The sequence below is a fragment of the Microcaecilia unicolor genome, chromosome 5, assembly GCF_901765095.1.
Source record: "Microcaecilia unicolor chromosome 5, aMicUni1.1, whole genome shotgun sequence".
Classification (NCBI taxonomy): Eukaryota; Metazoa; Chordata; class Amphibia; order Gymnophiona; family Siphonopidae; genus Microcaecilia; species Microcaecilia unicolor.
In genome coordinates this window covers 78035591-78060627 of record NC_044035.1, presented here as the reverse complement: position 1 = coordinate 78060627, position 25037 = coordinate 78035591, and the positions used below count along the sequence as shown (strand labels likewise).

Here is a 25037-nt window from a genome sequence, read left to right as displayed (position 1 = left end):
GATGATTTCCACTTGGGGCCACTGTAGCCAATTACCCAGGCTGTCCCAGTTGCTGCACAGAGATGACCAATAATACTTGTGCATGTCTTGAACATGCCGTCCTTAACATCCAGCAGAACTTTCCCTTTCACTTCCATCCATCTGCATTTCTTGCTCTAATTTCTGTGCCTCCACTGGCAAATGTATCCGTCCTGCGTAAGTGAATCGCAAAGTCGTAGGATTATAGAAGCCCAAAGTGAATCTGTTTATTCACCAACTCTGTGTACAGACCAGATGGAAAGCCTTGCAACTCACCAGCACTGCCACTTAATCTGCACTCACTTCCCATCATGCCACTTTGTGCTTCTTTCTTTTATAAGCTGCTAGCACAGCACTTCGGTGCTCAAAGTTCAAAAATTTGGCAATAGCAATCCTAGGTCATCTTCCATTTTTTAATCCTGAAAGCCCAAACGGTGGGCCCACTCCACGCACACTTTACCCAACTGAGACAGCGGGGCATATTCTTGTATTGGCCAATTTTCCAGGAATCCTACCAGCTCCTTCTTAGGCAAGGACTCCTGTAACCTAACCCCACAAACCTGAGGTTAGTCCTACAAGATCTGTTATTTAAATTCTCCGGCTTTGACTCTCAAGTTTGCAGCTTTTATTTAACCGTAGTGAGCTGAGCCTGGTCCTGGCTGAATGTCTTCCACCTCCACAGCACACTGCTCCATGTCTCATTCTATTTCCAAAATCTGCCAGAGTCTGTGTGACTGTAACTGAGAAGAAAGCTAATTAAAATGAATGTCCAGTGCTTCAACCATTGAATCAGTAATTGCTGTAATTAATGAATCACTAACCGCCAGGGCGCCTGTTTCAGTTTCTGCCATTCACTTTCTCTTTATCTTGGCTGTCATTTCCATTCCTTCCTTCACTATATATCCCTTAATAAAGTTGTGAGCTACAATTTTCTGCTCCTTCTTCAAGTTTATCACTGCTGTGCACCTTATCACTCACTGCCAGATTACTGTTGGGAGGAGGATCTTCAGAACTCAGTGTATAATAACACTGAACTCATACACGTGACCTCTGCTTGCTATTGAGTTTTTTTTTATCTCTAGCAAAATTAGTTAAGTAGTTTGATTTATTTAGTAACTAATGTAATGTACTATTTCCAAAAATAAGGTATGCCATTGGTACTGAATGCACACTTACGCTTATATACAAGTTTATTGTTTAATATTCTGTTTTGTTCTATGTGTTATTTTTAGACTTCTCTGTTTTGTGCAGTTTGCCTATATTATGTCACTATAATGCTATTGTACTGCTCTGTGATAAAAGAAAATAAAAAATTATTCAAGTTAAATGAGAGAGTTTTAGAATATTGAAATAATTAAATCAATATAATAATGTAGTAATTTGGGGAAACGCCTAAATTTCCTATTTTCCTTTTTATTTTGCAGCCTAGTGTGATTCAAAATATGACAGAGTTCAAACGGAGTCTTCCTCTGTTCCCACTAGTGAAATCACATATCAACTTCATGACTGCAAAACTTTGAAGAATGTATACCAGTGAAGATATAGATATGTGCATGGTTCAGCATTTGTCATTTGATACCTGAGATTTTAACGATGAGCAAAACATCTCTGATTGAATATTAAGAGATGCAAATAGATATTGTACACAATATGGTTTATGACAGAAAGGATACCCGATACATTTCAGATCCATTCAATGTGTCAGTAATAAAGACAATTAAAACTCAGTTGCATTCACCTCTGAGCAGAGTAAGGATGGAAAATCAAAACCAATCAAAATGATAGACTGTCATTAACATGAAATGTTTTTAACATGGCCCTCACTTTAATATATACAACTTGCAATCTAACTATATGCTGAAAGCAGCTCTCAAAATTTTATTGCATAGTATGTTAATAGTCATAGTTCAAAATGAATCTGAAATATTTCCTTTAAAGTTAGAAAACAGCTAAAAACTTGCATTGATAGTAGATGTGAATACAGGTTGGGAAAGGAAAATGACACATGGAAAATGGTATGTCTGCCATGAAGATTAAGGTATTGTGGAGCTTTATGCACAAATTAATTTTTCTTTCAAACTAAAAGTGATCTTTTTACCAAATGTATCAGAGTTATTTTTAATTCATTGGAACATTAAGGACCCTGTTTACTAAGGTACGTTAGCGTTTTTAGGCATGCACAAAATAACTGTGTAGACGCCTAGGAATATTGTGGGCGCCTACATAGCGCTCGCTAAAAATGCTAACATGCCTCTACCACATGGGGCCCTAAATTTGATTACAACAAGTTAAGTACAACATGGTAAAAATAAAATAGTTACAGTAATTTATTGATAGAACAGGTCATATGGTCAGGCATTTGGCATGGTTTTAATATTTGTACAACTTTGGGAACTTAGATGTTTTATATCTTAATCTAGTTTAATGCTGGAAACCCTTGTGCAACACATTTTATTTCTTGCTCCTAGACACCTGTCCTTATATCTCCTATATAATCCAGCCACTTTGCTCTATACTTGGCTCCTAATTTTCTCAGGGTTATTCTCATTTGTTTCATTTTAGACATGTGAATAAAATTGGGCTGTTTACTGCTGCAGTACTGCCTGTAGTTTTATATAAGCACAGGCAGAGTGTGTCTAGGACAACTTAAGATACTTTTCTCTCCTAGACTTACTGGTATTTTATATCCTTTGGATGTTTTATTCAATTTATATAGCTCATATAAGATAGTATCTGCTTCTAAAAACAAATGCGGACAAAATTAAGAGCCTCACTGCTTTTTTTTAATGTAATACACAAATTAAATGCCAAAAGGGGATCATTTCTTTTCTCTCATATTTAAATAATACTGATTTAGCAGAGTATATTGTAAAAACTATATTCTTCCTGTCTATCAAGGAGTGACCATAATTTAAAACAGAAGTTGATATTCTTCTTGAAGCTGTTGCTATGTACCACTACTTGTGCAAACTGACAAAGTGGGGGGGGGGGGGGGGGATTCCTGCTGACCTTTAAAGGCTATGTTATCACTTATCTATGTTGTATGTCTGTAATACTTTCCGTAGTAATATGTAGCCAAAACTCCACTAGAAGTTTTTGCCAACCTGAGAAAAGAATTTGACATAATTCTGAATAGTCTTTCCACTACCATAGTCCATTATAAAGGCTGTATTCTTTCTAACACAGTTTATTTTTGCTTTATTACTTCCTTTGGTTTGGGTCAATTTTTATTGCATTAGTATAAAGTAATCTGGAATGCATGCTAGAAAATCCTGAAAGATATTTCTGTATGCATCAGTTAAAGTAAACAAAAAAAGCATGGCCTTATTTTGGGAAGTGTGCTTAATTTAAAAGAAAATTAATAGAAACATATTTGAATTATATAACTGAAAAATAAAAATTCTTTTCTGCAAAGGACATGTAATGTTTTTAAAATTCTGAAAAACACAGTGTGTAGTCTGTCAGAAATTTCTATTTCCTTTTAAAAGTTCTCCAGCCTTTTACTGTTTTGAGTTTGACATTGCAGCACTGTTTGATAACTCAGGCATATTAACAGATTCATTAGAGTGAATCCAAAGCTGCAGTGTCTACAAGCAATAACAGACTACCTACCATACAACGTTGTACAGTTTTAGTGCTTGTTAATTGACTAGGTTTATATATCATAAATTATTACTAGGTTACTGTACATTTTGAAAGTGCTTTTTTTTTTTTAGCAGGTGATGTGGAACTGGGTGCACATGACAGCCAGTGTGACAAAATGCTAGATTTATGCCCTTTACAATAAAGAATCTGCATTGTTTGTGTTCTGTGTTTATTTTCAGTTGACCACATACTGATGCAGCATTTTATATGGAGGCATATTTTCAAAGCACTTAGACTTACAAAGTTCCATAGGTTACTGTGGAGGCTCATTTTTGAAAGAGAAAAATGTCCAAAAAGTACCATAAAGCACCATTTGGATGGATTTCTTCTCAAAACATCCAAATCAAAACCTGTTTTGCACACATCTCTCTATGCATTTCATCTGCAGTATATCCAAATCACAAGAGGATGTGTCAGGGACATTTCGCAGGTGGGACGTTTTGTAGCCATAATAGAACAAAACCAAAATGTCTAGGCTGAAAACCAATGTTTTTTCTAACGAATAAGACACAAAAAGGTGCTCTAAATGACCAGATGACCACAGGAGAGATTCAAGGATGACCACCCACCTTACTCCCCTAATGGTCACCAACCTCCTACCACCCCCAAAAAATGTGAATAGAAATAGTACTCACCAGCCTCTGTGACCATCATCATACGTTATAGCCAGGTCCATTAGTGCAGGTCCCCGGAGTAGTGTTGTGGGTGCACTGTAGACAGGTGGACCCAGGCCCATACTTCCCCCCTACCTGTTAACACATGGTGGAAACTGTGAGCCATTCAAAACTCACCAGAAACCCACTGTTCCCACATATAGGTGCCCCCCTTCACTCATAAGGGCTATTGTAGTGGTGTACAGTTGGGGGTAGTGGGTTTTGGAGGGCTCAACAGAAGGTAAGGGAGCAACAGAGAGGTGTGTATCTGGGAGCATTTATATTAAGTCTACAGCAGTGCCCCCTAGGGTGCCCTATTTCTCTCCTGGGGTATCTGGGGGACTAGTCTGCTAAAAATGCTGGCCACTCCTACATCCAAATGGCTTGATCTTGTGCATTTTTTTCTTTTCAAAAATGGAGTAAAAAATTATCAAAATACAAAACCTTGTTCAAAACAGTGTTTTCTAAAAAAAAAAAAAACACACACACACACACATTTTTGTTTTTTCAAAAATGGGTATATTTCCTACTCTGATTTGGTATGTTTAGCACAAAACTGCCAAAATCTGACTTAGACGTACTGTGGAAAATACATGTCCACATAACTTTGAGTGCTTTGAAAATGAGTCCCATAGTAACTCACTTTGACACAGGTTCTTAAATGCTTTATTGTCTAACCAGTTTCAAAACCCATGCTATATGCTGTCTCCTGTATGGTTGGTGTCCCAGTTATTGAGTCTAGTATTCAAGCAGTGTATAGCACAATCTGAAGTGAGTCAAAAACTACTATTGGCTAAAGTGTAGAGGAAATGATAATCACCCAGTAATACAACTGCATCCCAATAGAGCAAATAATCACCCCAGGGCAAAACCTCATGCTCAGTAGCTAGCACAGTGGTCCCCAAGAACTCATAGAGATGTGAAGTGCAGCACACTTAATTGTATGTCAGATGACCAATGATCTGTTGATTTAAAAGCCTACTTGGGTTTGGTGAGCAGGCTGCCAGGATCAAGCCAAGATGGTGGAGATGAGTGAAGGGTGCCATGTTGAGAAGACAGTGAGCGATGCAGAGTTGGGCTTGACCTAGGCATTCAGCTAGAGTATCTCATAAGAGCTGTGGAAGTAGTTCGCTGACTTGAAAAAGCATTTTGCTTCATTTAAAAGTGAGCTGTCTGAGTTCATGATTATTCTGTGGGAAGATATGAATTACATGTGCAGGAAGCAGAGAAGAAGCTGGAGAAGCACCAGAAAATTATAGGAAGCCTCCAAGTTGAATTTGCTGCCTTGAGTAAACTAACCAAGAGCTGCTGAATAACGTGTTAGACCTAGAGAATAGAGGAGTAACTTCACTGGAAAGGGATTCCAAAGGCAGCTGAATATATAGATTGTGTGAAGGTGGTCCTGTATGCAGTGGGAGAGGAGATCCAGCCCTCAGCCAATCATGCACTGGAGAAGTTTAAAAAAAAAGCCCTTCCAAGGGACATCATGTGCTACAACTAATGCACAGCGAAAGAAAAGATATTGGCAGCTCTGAGGAAGGCTGAGACTTTGACTTGGGAAGGCTACACTGTGAATTTGTTTGTGAATGTTCCTGCAACACTCAAGAGCCATACAGAGTTCAGGGAAAAGGCAAGGAAGCTGAGAGAGGAGATATTTGAGCATCATCATTAGCTGTTTCCAGTCAATGTTTTCACAATAAAAGCATTGGTTCCCAAGGAGGCCATTGGAGTATTAAAAGATGCCAGAGTCAGGTATCACTCAAAGGCAGTAAAGCAATCAGTGCAACCAACAAAAGCCCTACCAAAGTGGCAAAAGGTGAAAAAGGTAGGGAAGCATCTAAGACATAACTGAATATGTGGGCAACATGCTTAACTGAGGAAGCCTGGAGTGTAAATGTGAGGAGAAGAGACTTAAAACTTGCAACCCAAGAACTGTCTGTAGGGAGTCCCTTGATGGCAGCCCTGCTACCATCCCTTTGACTCTTTAAAGTATTTCCCTGACTAATTCAGAACAAAATGCAGCCATATGAGTAGCAACTTTGGGTAATATTGATGTCCACAAAAAGTGAGAGGAAAAAAAAATACTCTATTAGTGGCAAGTACTGCAAAATGTGCTAAATTGACCAAGCAGCAAACAATGGCCGAATGCATTGCATTTCAAAATGATGCTGGGACCTCAGTAGCAATATAAGGAGTGACTTGAGGCCCAGACGTATCTCCATCATTGCAGGTGAACCTCACCACCAGGTTGCTATGGGGACACGCTTGGTGGAGATTCAAGCTGGTAATTCAGTTATTACTGGAAAAACTCAACTGGATTCAGTCAAACTTAGGTACTGTACATGTAGAGCTACAAAATGTAGGCCGTATGGAGACCAAAGAGCAGAGAATCCCCATGGTGGAGGACAACCTTTATATACTGAAGAAAGAAACAAATTACTACTACTTAACATTTCTAGAGCGCTACTAGGGTTACGCAGCGCTGTACAGTTTAACAAAAAAGGACAGTCCCTGCTCAAAGGAGCTTACAATCTAAAGGACGAAATGTCAAGTTGGGGCAGTTGAGATTTCTTGAATAGAAGTATAGTGGTTAGGTGCCAAAGGCGACATTGAAGAGGTGGGCTTGGAGTAAGGATTTTAAGATGGGCAGATTGCAAATACAAAAGCTTCTGTTGAAAGTTAGTGACTTGGAGAATCACTCCTGGAAAAATAACCTTCAGTTGGTGGGCGTATCTGAGGGATCTGAGTCTGGGGCAGTGAAAGGAGTATGTTGTGTTACTGCTTCAGGAGATATTTGCTGAACCATGTCTATCAAGTGAAATGGGCACACCGGGTTTCAGAGAATTGGGCAGAGTAGTCATTCTTGGACTATATTAATCTCACTACTTAACTACTGGAATAAGGAACTTCTACAAAGAACAAAGAAAAGCCTTTCCTTTCCTATAAAAACAGAAAAATCATGATCTTTCAAGAGTTTAGTGCAGATATTGACAGACTGTATCAACAGCATTAAGAAGTGAAGCAACATTTCTTCCCCACAGAAGTTCCTACAAAGTATGTTCTATCTGGCACAACTTTGAATATAGTGGAAGGCAGGATCAGTGATCTTTGCATCTTCTAAAGAAGCTCAAAAATTCCTGTAGCTGCATGTCCCAGAAGACCCACTGTTTGAGACTACTACTACTAATCATTTCTATAGTGCTACTAGGCATATGCAGCGCTGTACTATAATATGGGGAGGGCAGAAAATAGGATGAGCAAATCCTCAATACATCAGCGGATCACAGGACAGGGATGATTGAGGCGAGTAACTATTGTGGGGAGAACTCAGTACATGGAGAGTAGTAGTACAGTAATTGATCTTGGGGTAAATTTGTACACTTATTCACCGTCTGATATAAGGGTTCCTGCATTGGTTGGTTGGTTGGTTATTTACTGTCCAGACATTTGCATTGGTGGGGGGGGGGCAACTAGAGGGTGACAAGCAGTTGATCTCTTAGGGGAAGAAGCAGTCATTGAAGCTGGACATTACATTGCATTACCTGCCACTTGTATTCAACATTAGCCATAGAAATTCAATGTGGCTTACAGATTATAAATAAAAAGTAAAACATTAATCCTACTAAATAAATGAAGAGTGACCGACGTGCCACACATGCGCAGAACAGCACAGTTCTCTTCCGACGTTCTTACAGGCTGTAACAGCAGCACGTCACAGCTGCCTCGCAACGTCGTGACAATAAAAACTGTACTTTTAAAGAACATACACACACAGACGACTTTCTCCTCCCGGTACACTGAACGGAACAGTTTTGCCCAAGATCCTCCGTGCACGACCACATTCTCGCAAGTCAGGGGCAGGGCCAATCACTATTCCATCTCGCCCTGACAGGTTGGATTCCCGAGAGTTTCCTCCAATCACAAATAACATGGGGTAGCCTGGGTGGAACCTGATGTGGGCACCGTGCTGTTCTGCGCATGTGCGGCACATCACACATCTTTTCAGATGTTCTTACTTTTGCAGTGGACAGAAGGTGAAGCCGGTGCCGGGATCAGCTGATCTCATGCACTCACTAATCACCGCCAGGGAGGGGAGACTTTCTATGCTTAGTACTTCAGCACTAAAGACGAAGTCAGAGGGCTAAGAGGAGCATGTATAAGAAGACAACGTGGACTGGGGAGGGGGAGGAGTGAGGGTTCAGGAGTGAACACAGAGAAAGAAAGGGGGGACCACGGGGAGGGGTAGGGATTCAGGAGAGCAGGAAAAAATTACAGGTAGAAGGAGCACAGAAAGAGAGATGTTTGAGAGGGACAGATGCTGGAAATAGGGGATGAAAAAAAACAAGGGAGACTGTGGTCATAGAGTGGAAGGGAGAAATGGTGATCATGGAGGGCAGGGGAGAGCTGGTGCCCATGGAGGAGAAGTAAAGGGAAAACAGGAGGAGACTGATCGGGAAGGGGAGAAATGGTGCCCATGGAGGGAAAGGGACCTAGAGAGAACAGAGCCAGGAGGAGATGGTCATACACTCTCACACTCTCTCTCTCTCTCTGAACTCACTCTCACATTCTCTCTTTCACACAGGCGCACACACACATACTTTCTCTCTCTCACACACACACAAAATATTACCTGCTGTACTTTTACAAGACAAAAGCAGGGAGAAATTTATCGCCTTCTTCCTTGACTCTCTCTTTCAGACACACACACTTTGTCTGTCTCTCTCACACACACTCTCTCTCTGAACTCGCACTCTTTCAGACAGGCGCGCGCACACACACTTTCGCTTTCTCTGTCTCTCTCACTCACACACTCTCAACTCACTCTCACACTCTCAGACAGGTGCACACACACACACTTTCTCTCACACTCACTGTCTCTCTCACACAAACACACAAAATATTACAACAATAAGGTAATTACATTTCACAAATAAAAAAATGTTGCCCGCTTTAATGGGCTTAACGGCGTGCATTAACATATAAGAATCGATGGTAACTCATCTTGAAGATTGGCAACAAATCTTGCCCGTTTTAATGGGCTTAACGGCTTGTAACTTAAATAAACAAAAAATATCAATAACATCATAATATCTCATGGATCCAAACATTTTCAAAATAGAAAAGATTTCAACATTTTTGGAAATAAACCATAAAATCTCAAGGACCTAATTTCTAGATATGGCAAATAAGAAAAACTAGCTGAATGTGATAATTTATAAACAATGCTCCTACAGCTAGGAAAAGAGAGTCAGAAAATTCCTAGAATAAATTAATTTCTTTCTGATAAATTAATAAATCCCATTTTAAAACGAACATGCAAAACTTAAAAGTGAGTGCTCCTCCACAGATAACCAATACAACCTCACCAACAATGGAGATGCTTGGTTAGGCACACAAGAATGGAGAGCACAGCTTGCCCTTAAGGCCCGAAGTAATGGGAGTACTTGAGATGCATACTGTCTGGACATACTCTGCTTTTCCAGCCTGGGCTGCCTTCCACACAAGTTATTGTATACTGATGTTAATGCTTTGTTGGGTGATTAGAGTAAAGGATTCAGGTTTAGGTTTGTCTCACTGAAATGGAAAACCAATTTAGAGTAAATAGGATGCTCCAATGTACAAACTTTTCTGAGTATTGGTACTGGGTATATGAGAAGAGAAATATGCTGGAATGTGCATGCTGGGAGGGGGGGACATATGGGGCCAGGAGGGTGTAAGTGCGATGGGGCAGGGATAGGAAGAGGGAAGGGAATGTGTGGGGTGAAGGGGGGATTGGCTTTATCTAAGCAACAGATATTTAAAAAGGGAGTAACTTATTAATGAGTGGTAAAAATAACATTTATTTATTTGTTACATTTGTACCCCACATTTTCCCACCTATTTGCAGGCTCAGTGTTGCTTAAATAGCACCATGGGGCTAAAACCTCCGGTAAAGAAACAAATATAGAGTGATGTTATTTTAAATGAAATGATATGCACAGACTCATTAGAGAAACAGAGAGAGGGAAGTTATATAAATTTCATTAAGTTCATAACAAATTTGGGTTTCTTTGAATTGCTGGATTCAGGTAATTAAGTTGGGTCCTTAGGATATGCCTTTTCGAACAGGTAAGTCTAGTGATTTCCGGAAGTTGATGTGGTCATATGTAGTTTTCATGGTTTTGGGGAGTGCATTCCAGTGTTGTGTACTTATATATGAGAAGCTGAATCCATGAACTGATTTGTATTTGAGTCCTTTGCAACTAGGGTGGCGGAGACTTACATAAGAGCGTGATGATCTGACTGAGTTTCTGGTTGGTAGGTCTATGAGGTCAGACATATATCCTGGGGTATCACCGTATATAATTTTATGGACCAGGGTACAGATTTTAAAAGTAATACGTTCTCTAATTGGTAGCCAATGTAATTTTTCACGAAGTGGTTTGGCCCTACCAAATCACGGTCTTCCAAATACAAGCCTGGCTGCCGTATTTTGAGCAGTCTGAAGCTTCTTTATAAAATGACATTAAATATCCATGAACTCCAGTCATCTACTAAAAGGAGAAAAAGCCTTAACGATCTGATGACCACTACTACTGATTTGATGCTATTGCAGGAAACTCATTGCAAACTGGTCAGAGGGGGGAAACTATGGGCTCCATGAGTGGTTTACTTGTCAAATAATGTTAGGAGTGGTACTTTTCCTGTTGAAAGAGTCTAAGAAAGGTAAGGTGAACATGGAAGGATAAAAAAGGAAGGGTGTTAATGTTAGAAATGGAAGTAGAGGTCTTAAGTTGTGCTTAATGAATGTGTATGCCCCTAATAATGGACAAATTGATTTCCTCAGGGAGGTCCTTCAGCGGGTATTCTTCGGATACTAGATGATTAGAGGTAGATACTTCAACTTGGTAATAGTCCTGGCAATTGATAAATCTGAGCAAGGGATTCAGAGAGATGAGTAAACTGGAAGAAGACTAACTGAGATAATAGTAGAGGAGGGTCAGACTGTTTATTATTTATTTATGGTTCATTTCTACCCCACATTTTCCCATCAATGCAGGCACAATGTGGCTTCCATTAATTACAAAAGTAGAGAGATACAACACATGAATTGTACAGTAGAATAAAGATAAAATGCTAACAGCAATTAGGACGGTTAAACAGCAGAATTACTGATGGAATTCACTTTTTCAAAAAGGTACGTTTTCAGCAGCTTCTTGAAAAGATGGTGGTTCACTTGCGATTTTAGCTGCAGGGGTAAAGCATTCCAAGTCTTCGGGCTGGAGTAGTGGAAAGTAGAGGCAAAAAGAAGCTTGTATTTAACACCCCTGCAAGATGGGTAATGTAGTTGTAGAAAGGTGCGTGCTGTTGAGATGGCATTTCTTGGTGGGAGATCTGTTAAAGGGATCATGTATTCCGGAGCTAATCCGTAGATTATTTTATGTGTCAAAGTGCAGATCTTGAATACGATTTGTTCTCTTACAGGTAGCCAGTGTAGATTGAAACGTAGGGGCTGCGCAGGAACCATGCGCGATTTGCCCAAGATGAGTCTCGCAGCAGTATTCTGGGCAGTCTGGAATTTTCTCAGTAGATGCTCCTGGCAGCCTGCATAAATCCCACTGCAAGTAGTCCAGTTGAGACAGAACTAACCAGTGAATGAGTGTGCAGAAGAGCTCTCTGGTGTGTTAATATGTGTCCCAGCTTGAGACCTATCCACTGGAATAGTGGTGGGCCAAGTTGCATAGCTTAAACAGCTGAAAAGCACTGACTAGGCCTGAAAAGCAGATGATGGCCTTATAGCTGAGAGCCTGCAAGAGCAGGACTGCTTGGTGAGTCTTATTGAAACCTGGTACAACTTTCAAATTTGGTGTAAGAGTTAAGATGAAGGAATCAATGGCAGAAATGGTAAAAAGTTTGGTTTTTAAAATGGAATCTGTCCCTATAAGATGGCTCCCAGAGTCACAAGATACAAAGAAACTGATCTTTCTATATTAGGAAAGATGTTTACAAAAACGGAAATTGGCGTTATGATGTAATCTCAGAAAGGAGGAGCAGGTGGGCACCTGACCTGCGGTTAAGTATGAATCATAGATGCAAAAAAAATTAGAAAAAAAGTCCCTCTCCATAGACTTGTATGGGGACCAGATACTATATAAGAAAAGCAAATCTGAGCTCAAATCGGAGTCTTTCCCCAACGAATCTCAGAGGGCGGAGCTCTGGCCGGTTGAACCCAGAATTTGACTGATACTTGTAACAGTTGGCAGATTCATTCGGTGAGAATAAAAGATTATTTTTTTTATCTCTAAACTTCTCCAGTCTCAGTTTCAATTTCTTCATTCTCTTTAAACTGTCTTACACAAATACTATAAACACAACTAAATTATTTCTCACTCATTTAGACTTTATGTGGGAACATAAATGGCCAAAGATTCACCTAGATCCTAGAAGACAGAAAGTAGTGGTCATGGGAATTAGATTTGAACTGCGCCTTCTGACACCGCCCTTAAACCTCCGTGTCCGAAGGCTTTCCTTTGGACCCCGATTCATCTCACCATGGAAAGGGGTATCACGGAAGTTTAAGGAGGGGTTGATAACCAAAATCCTCCAAAAACAGTGGTGACCCCGACGGGTAGCCCGCCGGGTTGAATCCTCCGGGGGGACCGCGTGGACCCCACCCGTTTACCTCTTAACAGTTTCACGCCCTCTTGAACTTTCTCTTCAAAGTTCTTTTCAACTTTCCCTTACGGTACGTGTCCGCTATCGGTCTCGTGCCGGTATTTAGCCTTAGATGGAGTTTACCACCCGCATTCAGAATTCCAGACCCTGCTACAAGGTATCATACATGTCTGGACCAATATGCAGTTAAAAACCCACGGTTTCTGGGAAATTTGACCAATTGCAATACCACCCTAGGAAAAGGGGCTCTGCGAGGTCTGAACCTCACAGACTTTTCACAGGCTAGAGCCGATGTATGGTGGTACTGTGGAACCCACACCATCCACCATACACTTCACAGAAGTTGGACAGGAAGATGTGCCCTAGTCAAATTGGTAATTCCAATCATTATAGCATCTTTGATTCCTCCCCATAGCAGCTCTTTCTCACGAGTGAAGAGACATGCAATGCCTGGATCTTTTGATGATCGGGTCTATATAGATGCAATTGGAGTTCCAAGAGGGGTCCCTGATGAGTTCAAAGCCAGAAACCAGATTGCTGCAGGATTCGAATCTGCCTTCTTTTGGTGGTCGACCATTAACAAGAACGTAGATTGGATTAACTACATATATTACAACCAGCAGAGATTTGTGAATTATACTAGAGATGCGGTTCAAGGAATTGCAGCGCAGTTAGATGCCACTAGCAGAATGACGCTTGAAAATCGATTAGTGCTTGACCAAATGCTAGCGGCAGACGGCAGCATATGTCGCAAAATAGGTACACAGTGTTGCACCTTTATCCCCAAACTTAACACGCCGCAGCCTCCACATTGCATAGAACATCCACTTGGTGACCGCTCGCACTTGCAGAACCATCTAGATTTTCTTTGAGCAGTATATCAAATTTAAATAAACTTTGAAACGGAGATATCCCAAATACAAAGACTATACATGCTACTACTCCCAGTCACACAACTACTCCAGAACAGACTATTTTCTTGTTGCCTCCAAGTTGTGCCCTATAATTATGGCTTTCATGATAGCAATAATCACTTGGATCATACCCCCCCCCCCCCCCCCTTTCAGTTGAAGATGGAAGTGGATGATTTTTTTTAATCCTCAGAACAGAACCTGGGTGATAAATAGGGCACTGGTGATAAATAATTTGATATGTAAAGTAATTGTAGAAAGTATTGAGTATTTAATGATAGGAGGGAAGTGCAGGTTCCACGCTATGGAAGACTTTAAAGGCAGTGATTCAGGAAAAAATGCTTGAACTAATGTTCCAGAGAAGGAAAACTAAATCTCAGAGAATGGAGGACCTAAGGGCTCTCTAGTGAGGACATAACAGGCTCATAAAGGGGGTTTAGAGTAAGGGAAATACTCTTAGAACTATACCCTTGAGAGGTGAAATCAATGCCCTTTTGGTAAAAGAAATAGAATTCCAAATGAGGAAAATGGGTCAGGTGTTTCTTGAAAAGGAAGGAAAAGCTGGTTGATTGTTGATTTGGACTCTAAATGAGAAGAGAGGACATGTCAGGCATGGGTGGTCCAGATCTACACTGATAGCGGAAATAGGGCTACAACTCTGAGGCAATAAAAAGTTGTGTTTTTCGAATTTTCATCTCTCCCCAACAAATAGATTAATTCCTGGCTACAGCTCAGTTGCCAAGAATCAAAGATACACAAGCAATACTATACATGGTCATGCTGATCTCACTTCTGGAACTCAGATGGGCAGTAGCTAGTTTTAGAGCTGGGAAGTCTGCTGGACCCAATGGGTTAGCAGTGAAGTTCCAAAAAAAATATATATATTTTTCTGATGGTGGTGCTAGTGATATTGGAAGTAGTGAACTGTGATTTTTAAATAAGCAAATGTAATTACTTTTTCCAAAGTTAGGAAAGCCCCAGACCCATATCACTCAATTGTGCTGATGCAAATATTCTAGTGGGTAGATTAGAGGATGTTATAAATGAAATAGCACACAGAGACCAAGCAGGTTTCATGTGGGGCAGGAATAGAGTGGACAGTGTCCAGAGTGTCTATGGTCTGTTGCACCACCTGTCAGAGAGGTCAAACAGATCAGCAGTTTTCCTGGTCCTAGGAGCAGGGGTGGTGTTTGACAGAGCAGAAATTTATTCCATATCCTGAGACATGTAAATATGGGTGAAGACTTTATAAGAGCAATAGAAGTGGTGTAGCATTAGTTTCTAGACTTAATGTGATCAAGATGAACATAATACCCAGGATACTATTTCTATGCACTTCATTACTATGTGCTGTCCCACTGGACTTTTTTTTTTTTTTTTTTAGAGATCTGTATAGGCCACTCTCTTGATTTCTGAAGAGTGAAAAGAGGCCTCAAATATCATTAACAGTCTTGTCCACACCTTGGGAGCGGGGACATTTCTATTGCAGATTTTGAGGCCCATTTACTAAGCTGCAGTAAGCACTAACACATACTGCCAGTGCCGTAGTGAGGGCTAATGACACCCGGGACGGGTTGCCGCTGCGCACCCCCCCCCCCCCCGGGTGCAGCATGGCGTGACCCCCCCCCTCCGGAGCGACCCCCCCCCCCCGGACCGCGTTCTTACCTGCGGGAGGGCCGATCCGCCCAGAGTGCACGTCACTCGGAGCTGTGTCAGCCCCGCTGGTTCCCTGCTCTCTCTGCCCCGGAACAGGAAGTAACCTGTTCTGGGGCAGAGGGAACAGGGAACCAGCGGGGCCGGCACCCCCCGAGCGCGTGCACCCGGGGCGGACCGCCCCCCCCCCTTCCTACGCCACTGCTTACTGCACCTAAAAATGCCTAAAGTGAGGCACGCTCAAGTGTCCAGTAGTTTTAGGATTGTCATGCGCTAACCATGTGCTAAATTTTTTTCACAAAGTTAACACTGGGGCAGAGAGTGGGCATGTTCTCCTGTGTGCTCCAGCATTAGATTTGTTCGTAAAGAAGCAGAAATAAGCCACTTGATACTACAGTCCATTAATCAATTAGTCTTGCACAAGTAGTATACAGCATTATATTTATTATCACATGGTTAGCTAAAAAGTTCATATGTCCAATAGAGGACTCCTGAGGTGACTTGTGTCAAGTCCTGGATGTTTTGAATAAAGCTTCCTTATATTGGACATTGGTGTTCAGTTTTTATGCTGTGTTTGGTTTGTCTATGAGACTGCAAGGGTTCCTGTTCTTCTGTTTAGATTGCGGTGCAGCTACATTGCCACACCCTAACTTATTAGCGCATGAGCCCTTACCAGCAACAAAATAGGTGTTGTAAGTGGTCACGTGCTAATGGGAAAATTAGCACATGGCCATTAATGCTGGAAATGGAAAACAAATTGGCCATTTTACCTTGACCGGCATAAAGATGCACTAAGGTCACTTATTCCTGCAGTTTAGTAAAAGGGCCCCTTTGATCAATATCCTATGCCACCTCAATTAGGTGTAGCTGAAGGGTCGTACAAGAAGGACCCATGCAGGTATTGGGTGCTTCAGAGCTAGAGCTGGGGATTTGCAGGAGGTAGATTATGGGAATACCCTTTAATTGGGCCAGCTTGGCATACTAGAAGGACTTTATAGGGGAAATTGGGCAAGCAAAGGGGGTGTCGGTTGCTTTCACCAATATTTTATAATGCACACTTCCTACTGGGGCTAGAGAACTCTGCTGAATTTCAGAGGTTCTGGGAGTTAGACCTGACGAGAGTAGGAGACTTTGTTAAAGAAGAAAGGCTGAAATCTAAGCAGAAAGTAGAACCACTATGATAAGGAGTGTGGGTATACCAGGAGTATTCATACTTACAGCTTCTGAGGTTTGACACTTCCTTCATAAAAATAGAATGAAGATCTCTTTCAATAGTTTAGAACAAGTGTTCATGATGTGCAGAGGATTACTGTCTTAACTGTATAAAGATCTGGAGGACTGGGAGATCAGTCTCAAGCACCTTACCAGATCTGCTGGGAAAAGGACAGGGAAATGATGCTGAAATCCAGGCCAATGGGGACAGATATGGTCAAGTGTCTGGATTAGTTCTATAAATAGTATAAAATCTTATTTAGAGCTTATTTAACACCAGTAATGCTACACAGAATGGGGGCAAGTAGTTCAGCTAAATGCTGAGAAAAAAAGTTTTGGACGGAATTATTATGGTGCTTCCCCTTCCTGAGAACAAAAATTGGTTTTCTCAAGTATGGGTTAGTAGGTGGGGAGCTTGCCTGTTGAAAAGCTGGCTGGGTAGTTATTTCTGTCTGCCTACATGGCACTGGCAGCAAAATAGAAGAAAGGTCATTGATGTTGAATGAATGGTATGGTATGGAATGGAGGGCATATGAAATGGAAAAGTTGACCGCTCTAGAGATATGGGTCCCAATGCTGTGAGCAACCAAACAGATTGATAGAACCTGGTATTGGGGGGGGGGGGGGGTATTGAGTGGCATTTTGTATAAGGGTATGAGTAATGGAGTGCTTGGTAATCTGGAGAAACAAGTATTAATGATTTCTGTTGCGCTTGCTGCAAAATAGAAGGGGAGAGGGGCCTAGAATTCAAGTATGAGCACAAGTACTTATGATACATTGAAAATAATTGTTGAAAAAGAACTGTTTGTGGTATATAGGAGAGGCAACTGAGCGGGTCAATGGGGAGTGAATTTGGAGCCTGGGGGTGGGATGGATAAAAGAGGAGGTGTGGGCTTTGAGATGGTTATGCTGTTTTAGTACCATAGAATGACCTATCCTTTGGGACGATTGACTTTTCTCTGAGGGATGGTCTGCAATAGAGGAATTAGCAGATCAAGTAGTTGGGGGGAGGGGTAAGGGAGAGGATGAACACAGGGGGAGGGGAGGGTGGGATGGGCTGGCTGAGAGCAGAGTGCCTTGGGTGGAAGAGTATGAAGAATGTAAATAGTGAAGCATAAATAGGTAGAGGATCTAAAATGTCTACTCGGGGGGTTGCTTTGCTGAATGTTATGGGGCTTAAATCTCCTCTAAAGAGAAGCCTGTTGATAGGGCGGTTGAGCCTCTTAGGGTGTAATCGTAATATGGGAGGCACATCTTAATAGGATGAAAGAAGGTCACAATGAAGGGTTCCCAAACATGTTTTTTAATGCCTCAAACCTGAAAGAGCCACACAGGGGTAGTGTGGGGTTAAAGATTTGTATCCAATGCAACATTTTTACTGTAGACAATGTTTATGCACTTAACAAGGACAGTCTTTTTTTATTATTATTTTATATATTTCAAATTTCAGCCAATTGTGCATGTATAGAAATGTAGATCCAGCCTATCATATTAAAGGAAAATGAAAATAGTACAAGTTACAAATAAGCTAGGAACACCACAATTTAGAGGACTTCTGCGGAAACAGGAGTGATGAGGGGAGAAAAATTAGCAAGCATGCTTAAGGCTCCTAACAATCTATGGGGCTCTTTTACTAAAAGTCGGAAGGGGTTTGCAGGCTTGGTGTGCGGCAAGTCAGGTCTACCAGCAGGCTCGCCCAGGAGCCTGACAGTAAGCCCACCTTTTCCATGCGCCACTTTCAGTACTAGACAATACATTTTATTTTCTAGCCCTGGAGGGGGTGTGCGTTCCCAGCATTAATTGCTGGGTTAGTGCCAGAGTCCTTACTGCCTCCTAAATAGGTGGTAAAGGTTTCAGCTCTAAATGGCTGTGTAGCAATATTTTGCCAACTGCACAGCCATTTACTGGTCCTCCTGAAAAAAGGGCCTTTTAAAGGGAAGGGAAATGGGACTTGATATACCGCCTTTCTGAGGTTTTTGCAACTACATTCAAAGTGGTTTACATATATTCAGGTACTTATTTTATACCAGGGGCAATGGAGGGTTTAGTGACTTGCCCAGAGTCACAAAGGACTACAGTGGGAATCAAACTCAGTTCCCCAGGATCAAAGTCCACTGCATTAACCACTAGGCTACTCCTCCACTCCACTGACGGTGGGACACCTTTTACCGCCATTTGGTAAAAGGGACCCTTATGTGAGATCTTGATTAGCAGATTCTCGCAAATGGAGACATTCGCAACAGAGTAGCAATAACTGCAGTAAGATGAGAAGGTTCAAAAACATTTGCAAAAACTCCTTTTCTGTGTTTCCCTATACCTCTGGGAAAATACTAATATTGTAATTTGGAAAAGGCTTTCCAGTTTCCATCATTCTTAAAATAAAATTTAAGAAGACAATCCTTCTCAGAACTCAAAGTCAATGTGGACAAGAAGGTAGCAGGAGCCACCACCTCAGAATCTGACAGCGCCAAAATAGCTGAGACCTACATAAGTATTGCCATACTTAGAAAGACCAAAGGTCCATCAAGCCCAGCATCCTGTTTCCAACAGTGGCCAATCCAGGTTACAAATACCTGGCAAGATCCCCAAAAAAGTGCAAAACATTCTATACTGCTTATCCCAGAACTAGTAGATTTTCCCCAAGTCCATTTAATAACGGTCTATGGACTTTTCCTTTAGGAAGCTGTCCAAACCTTTTTTAAACTCCATTCCTGAAGAAATGGCCCCATGAGTTGCAGATGCATTCTTCTTAGTCATTAATCATAGCAGCGGCCTGAACTGATTGAGAGATCTGCACTGCCTTCTCTAGGTTCTCCACACTTCGTTTAGCTACTGAGCACTGGCGTCTCTTCTCACTCCCAGCACAGCTCTGCTGCTCAACTCCCAACTCTGCTCTGGGCCAGCATTTTGTGGTGTGTGATCTCTATGGCTGTGCAGGGTACAGGTACAGGTATTGTGATGCACCACCCCCATATATCTTCACATGATAAAGGCTGGGGCAACAGGGAAGTTGGGGGGGGGGGGGGAATAACGATGATGGGAAGAGGATATTTGGTAAAGAGAAGGAGGGCAGTGGTGCTGGAGTTACCACCACTATTAAAGGGAGGGGGAGTTGTGTCAAAGCTGCCACCACAAAAACGATGTGTCCATTTTGATTTTTGTTTCCAGAAGGCATTGGTTATACTAGAGTGAGCCCTAACTCATCTCCCCAGTAGAGAATGATACAGGGACAAAGTTTGTCCCCTTCCCCACAACAGTACAAGATCTAATTCGTACAAAAAGGAAACAATTGTCTTTTATCAAGAGTGATGGAACGAGGGCGGTGGAGTTTGAGTTGGTGGGGATGAGGACAACCTACCCCCCCACCCCCCGTGTCAGTCTTTATATCAAGGGTGATAGTCATTTACAGTCTTTGTGGTTTAAGATGTTGAGAGGCTTAGGGATTCTGAAATTCTTGAACAATGCTTTAGGTGGCTTAGTCCTGGTTAGAGGTGAGATGATTCCCAGAAGACATGTGGCATTACACGTAATTGTCTTATTGTATACTCCTATGTTTTATTCCCTAGTTTTCTTTTTGTAAACTGCCTTGAACCCTGTGTGGGTATATATGGAATATAAGAGACAAATGTAATGTAAAGAGTTGGTGCTGTAAGTTTTTCTTCTGCCTCAGGAGTTGTTCCAGGAACCTGTGCAGATAGTAACATAGTAGATGATGGCAGAAAAAGACCTGCACGGTCCATCCAGTCTGCCCAACAAGATAAACTCACATGTGCTCCTTTTTGTGTATACCTTACCTTGATTTGTACCTGTCCTTTTCCGGGCACAGACCGTATAAGTCTGCCCAGCACTATCCCCGCCTCCCAACCACCAGTCCCGCCTCCCACCACCGGCTCTGGCACAGACCGTATAAGTCTGCCCAGCACCATCTCCGCCTCCTGCCACCGGCTCTGCCACCCAATCTCGGCTAAGCTCCTTAGGATCCATTCCTTCTGAACAGGATTCCTTTATGTTTATCCCACGCATGTTTGAATTCCGTTACCGTTTTTGTTTCCACCACCTCCCGCGGGAGGGCATTCCAAGCATCCACTTGGAATATTGACCTCTGGATTTAGCCAGTAATAGGTCATTGGAGACTTTAGTAAGCGCAGTTTCGGTTAAGAGGAGAGGGCGAAAACCAGATTGTAGTGGGTCAAGAATAGCATGTGAGGAGAGAAAATCAAGGCAGCGGCGGTGAACAGCACGCTCAAGTAATTTGGAGAGAAAAGGAAGGAGGGAGATGGGTTGGTAATTAGAGGGACAAGTAGGGTCGAGTGAAGGCTTCTTAAGGAGAGGTGTGACCACAGCATGTTTAAAGGCAGCAGGGACAGTCGCAGTGGAAAGTGAGAGGTTAAGAATGTGACAGATAAAAGGAATAAGAGCAGGAGAGATGGCATTAAGAAGGTGGGTGGGAATGGGATCAGAGGAACAGGTGGTACATTTTGAGGAAGAAAGGAGAAGTGTAGTTTCCTCAATAGTAACTTCAGGAAAGGAGGAAAGGGAATGAGGGGAAGGAGAGAGAGAGGAATGGACTAGTGGAGGGAGAGGTGGTGAGGTAGAGAAAGCAAGGTTTATCTTTTGAACCTTGTTGTGAAAGAATTCAGCAAGGGTCTGAGGAGATAATGAAGGGGGAGTTGGGGGAGGGGGCACCTTGAGGAGAGAGTTCAATGTGGTGAAGAGAAGTCGAGGATTAGAGCCAAGAGAGTTGGTCAGTTGGATATAATAATCCTGTTTGGCACGTAAAAGAGCAGATTGGAAGGAGGTCAGCATGAACTTAAAGTGTAAGAAATCAGCAAGGGCCCGAGATTTCCGCCAGAGGCATTCGGCGGAGCGGGTACAGGAACGTAGGTAGTGGATATTAGAAGTCAGCCAAGGTTGGGGTTTTGTACGCCTTACAGGGCGGATCATCAAAGGTGCAAGAGTGTCTAAGGCAGAGGATAGAGTATTGTTGTAAGAAGAAACAGCCTCGTTGACAGACGTGGATGGTGCCACAGTAGAGAGGAGGTTTGAAACATGGGAGGATAGAGATGAAGGGTCAATATCGTGAAGATTCCTAGATAAATTAGATAAGATAGGACGGGACTGGGAGGGAGGAGATTTAAGTGTGAAAGTTATAAGATGGTGATCAGAGGAGGGAAGATCAGAGGCAAGGAAACTAGAGGGTGAACAGTTGGAGGAGAAGATGAGATCAAGACAGTGACCATTTTGATGAGTGGGGGAGGTGGAGCATAGTTGGAGATTAAAGGAGGACGTTAAAGCGAGTAACTTGGAAATATGAGAGTTGGAAGGATCATTAGCAGGAATATTAAAATCACCAAGGATAAGAGAGGGGGAGGAAGGATCATGGAAGAAGGCAAGCCAGGCGTCAAAGTCACTGAGAGAGGATGAAAGGGACTTATCAGGGGGATGATAAATGACCGCTATTCGAAGAGGCAGAGGAGAGAAAAGGCGAATAGAGTGGACTTCAAAGGAGGAAAAACAGTGAGATTGAGGTGGAAGAAGGGGTTGAAATCTGGAGGAGGGAGAGAGAAGTAGTCCAACACCGCCCCCACGGCCAGCAATTTTGCCTCTCTCCCTGAGCCCTGCAATCCCATCCATGTCCATCCATGCTCCTCTGTCCCCTGCCCACCTCCATCCATCCATATTAAGCAATTTCTCCTCTCTCCCTGAGCCCTGCCCTCCCATCCATGCGCCTCTGTCCCCTCCATTCATCCCTATCCAGCAATTCCCCTCTCTCCCTGAGCCCTGCCCTCCCATCCATGCTCCTCTGTCCCCTCCATTCATCCCTATCCAGCAATTCCCCTCTCTCCCTGAGCCCTGCCCTCCCATCCATGCTCCTCTGTCCCATGCCCCCTCCATTCATCCCTATCCAGCAATTCCCCTCTCTCCCTTCCATGAACCCTGCCCTCGCATCCATGCTCCTCTCTCCCCTGCCCTCCCATTCCCATGTCCCAACTGCCCGCCCTCTTCTCCACCCCCAACATCCCTTTCCTTTTTTTTTTCTTTTAAATTTACCTCCGTCCGGCAGCACAGGCGCAGCGTCAGTAAAGGAGGCGGCGCTCCCGATGTGTCTAGCCTTCCCTTCGCTCAGTGTCCCACCTTCTTCTGACGTCATTTCCTTGACATTAGAAGAAGGCGGAACACTGAGCGAAGGGAAGGCTAGACACATCGGGAGCGCCACCTCCTTCACTGACGCTGTGCTGCCGGATGGAGGTAAATTTAAAAAGGAGAAAAAAAAGGAAAGGGATCTTCCGAGGGAGAGAAGAGGGTGGGCAGTTGGGCAATGGGAGCGGGAGGGCGAGGTAAGCATGGTGCGGCGGTGCCCCCAGAGGCTTACCGTGTTGGCAAGGCCCTGTCCTGCACCTTGTCCCAGACTCAGGCTTGACAGTGTAAATATACAGTCACTTCTTCTTAACTTAGCCTCTCATAGTCTCTCTCTTATACACTCCACAGGGTTAGTTAACATTCACTCTCTTAGCTTTGATGTTCATAGAAACTTCTCCTACCTCACTGAAGCTTGACCTGCTGTCAATTAGAAGATTGTGGGAGTGCTCTGCACTTAGGTTCCCTCTCTTGGAAACCTCTGTATTGGGTCCTCCCTCTCTCTCTCTCTCACTGACTCAGAGCATTTACCGCTTTCCTGGCCTGAGCTCCACCCCCTCTTACAGTCTCAGTCTCAGCACAGACTAGTGCCACCTGCTATAAGGTGGCTGAACTGTACCTCTGTGAGGGAAATTCGGGAATGTTTCTAGGGACGCTTGCTACTATGTCACTCACTCCTTCACACAGCTCTGTCCTGGATCAAGGCTTGTGTATGCAGCTACCCTCATTATAGTGAACCCACAACCCCTGTATCTACTAGAATGTGTTGCAGACCACCCCAATACAATGAGATGACATGGAAAGGAAGGGAGGAAGGGATTTGTGACCAATAGAAAAGTGGCCAGTATGCCCACCCCACCACCACCTAGTATATTGCAGCAGCTATGGCAGGCTAAATAAAACAGTAACCAGAAAAACCCACTGTGGGAATCAAACTTGCATCCCCTGCATTGAGGGCACACAACCCTAACCCTTGCACCACACATGTATCTGACAAAATAATGTTCAAGTATGACAGTACATTGACCACAGAGGGTTGTGAAAGCACAAGTTGCCACCCAAATGGATAGTCTCTCAAGGGTCACAGCCCACACTGAATGTATATACCATTGTGAGATACAAAGTTAAGTATACTGCCCTGTGAAACATCCCTCAACGACAAAGCTGGGGGGCCCTGAAACCTCTACATGATAGTGGGACACAAATCCCTCCTTAGGAAATCTACCACCTATACACACTCCTCCCTCCCCCGGTCCCCCCAAGATCATGGCCATGTGTTATGGGGTGATGTGCAGCCAGTGGCATCAATGACGGCCCCAAGACAGCTACCATGATTACAAAACAGATATATAGCCCCCACAACCTACATTTCCTACCTTTCGGTATATAAACGGCCTTTCTCATGGGGGTCCCAGCAGAGGCAACCAGAATGATGGGAGGATCAAACAGGGTCCTCTGCCAACTCCTAACCAGCTGTAGGCCACATAGGCATAGGGATGAACACACACGCCACCATCCCTGAGCTGTAAACAATGGCCCCCTCCATGCAACAGCATAATGGTATACTATCTCCCAGTCAGTGGCTGCTCATCTAGGGCCCAGACCCATCTTGCATGCCCATAGGGAGACAACCCTCTCAGGGGACAAACAGCTATCATATAATTGTCTCCAGGGTTCCCTGCTATGTCATCTTTTTGGTGCCACAGATCAGAGATGTTCCCCAGGTAACAACCAACAGCCCCCAGCTGTCTCTGTCCCTACCTACCGATAGCTAGCTGCATCACTATGCAAGTCATGTAGGATGTGTTGACCTGAATTGCAAACCTTTTCAACACATCTTTCAGCTGCTGCACAGCCTGCACCGGACCATCCTGCAGCAGAGAGAGCCTGAGAGGAAGTGATGTTGGATCCTGGGCATAAATAGTTAAAAATTCTATTTTGGTTACAAATATAGTGTTTTTTAAATTAATCATACAAAGGTCTGTGCCTCCACTATCTAAAATATGTGTTGATGCCCTGATATGCAAGGCTGACAACTGCTGTGGTTTAAACACTACTAGGTAAGCCCTGGGAAAGGGAGACTGTAGACAGTGGAACGGGGGTTAGAGATGGGGGCAATAATTGTCCAAAGGGCACTCAGGATCCACAATTA

At 43.0% G+C, this 25037-nt stretch overlaps 1 protein-coding gene across 3 annotated transcripts in view; it reads left to right on the top strand.

Annotated features, from left to right (window-relative positions):
- IDE (insulin degrading enzyme) overlaps positions 1–3820 on the top strand; it is a 441269-nt gene extending 437449 nt beyond the window's left edge. For all 3 annotated transcript variants that reach the window (XM_030203006.1, XM_030203005.1, XM_030203004.1), the window contains exon 25: positions 1443–3820. In XM_030203006.1, the coding sequence (XP_030058866.1) occupies positions 1443–1538 (96 nt within the window). In that variant the 3' untranslated portion in view covers positions 1539–3820. The remainder of the gene's footprint in view (positions 1–1442) is intronic.
- Positions 3821–25037: the final 21217 nt, after the last annotated feature.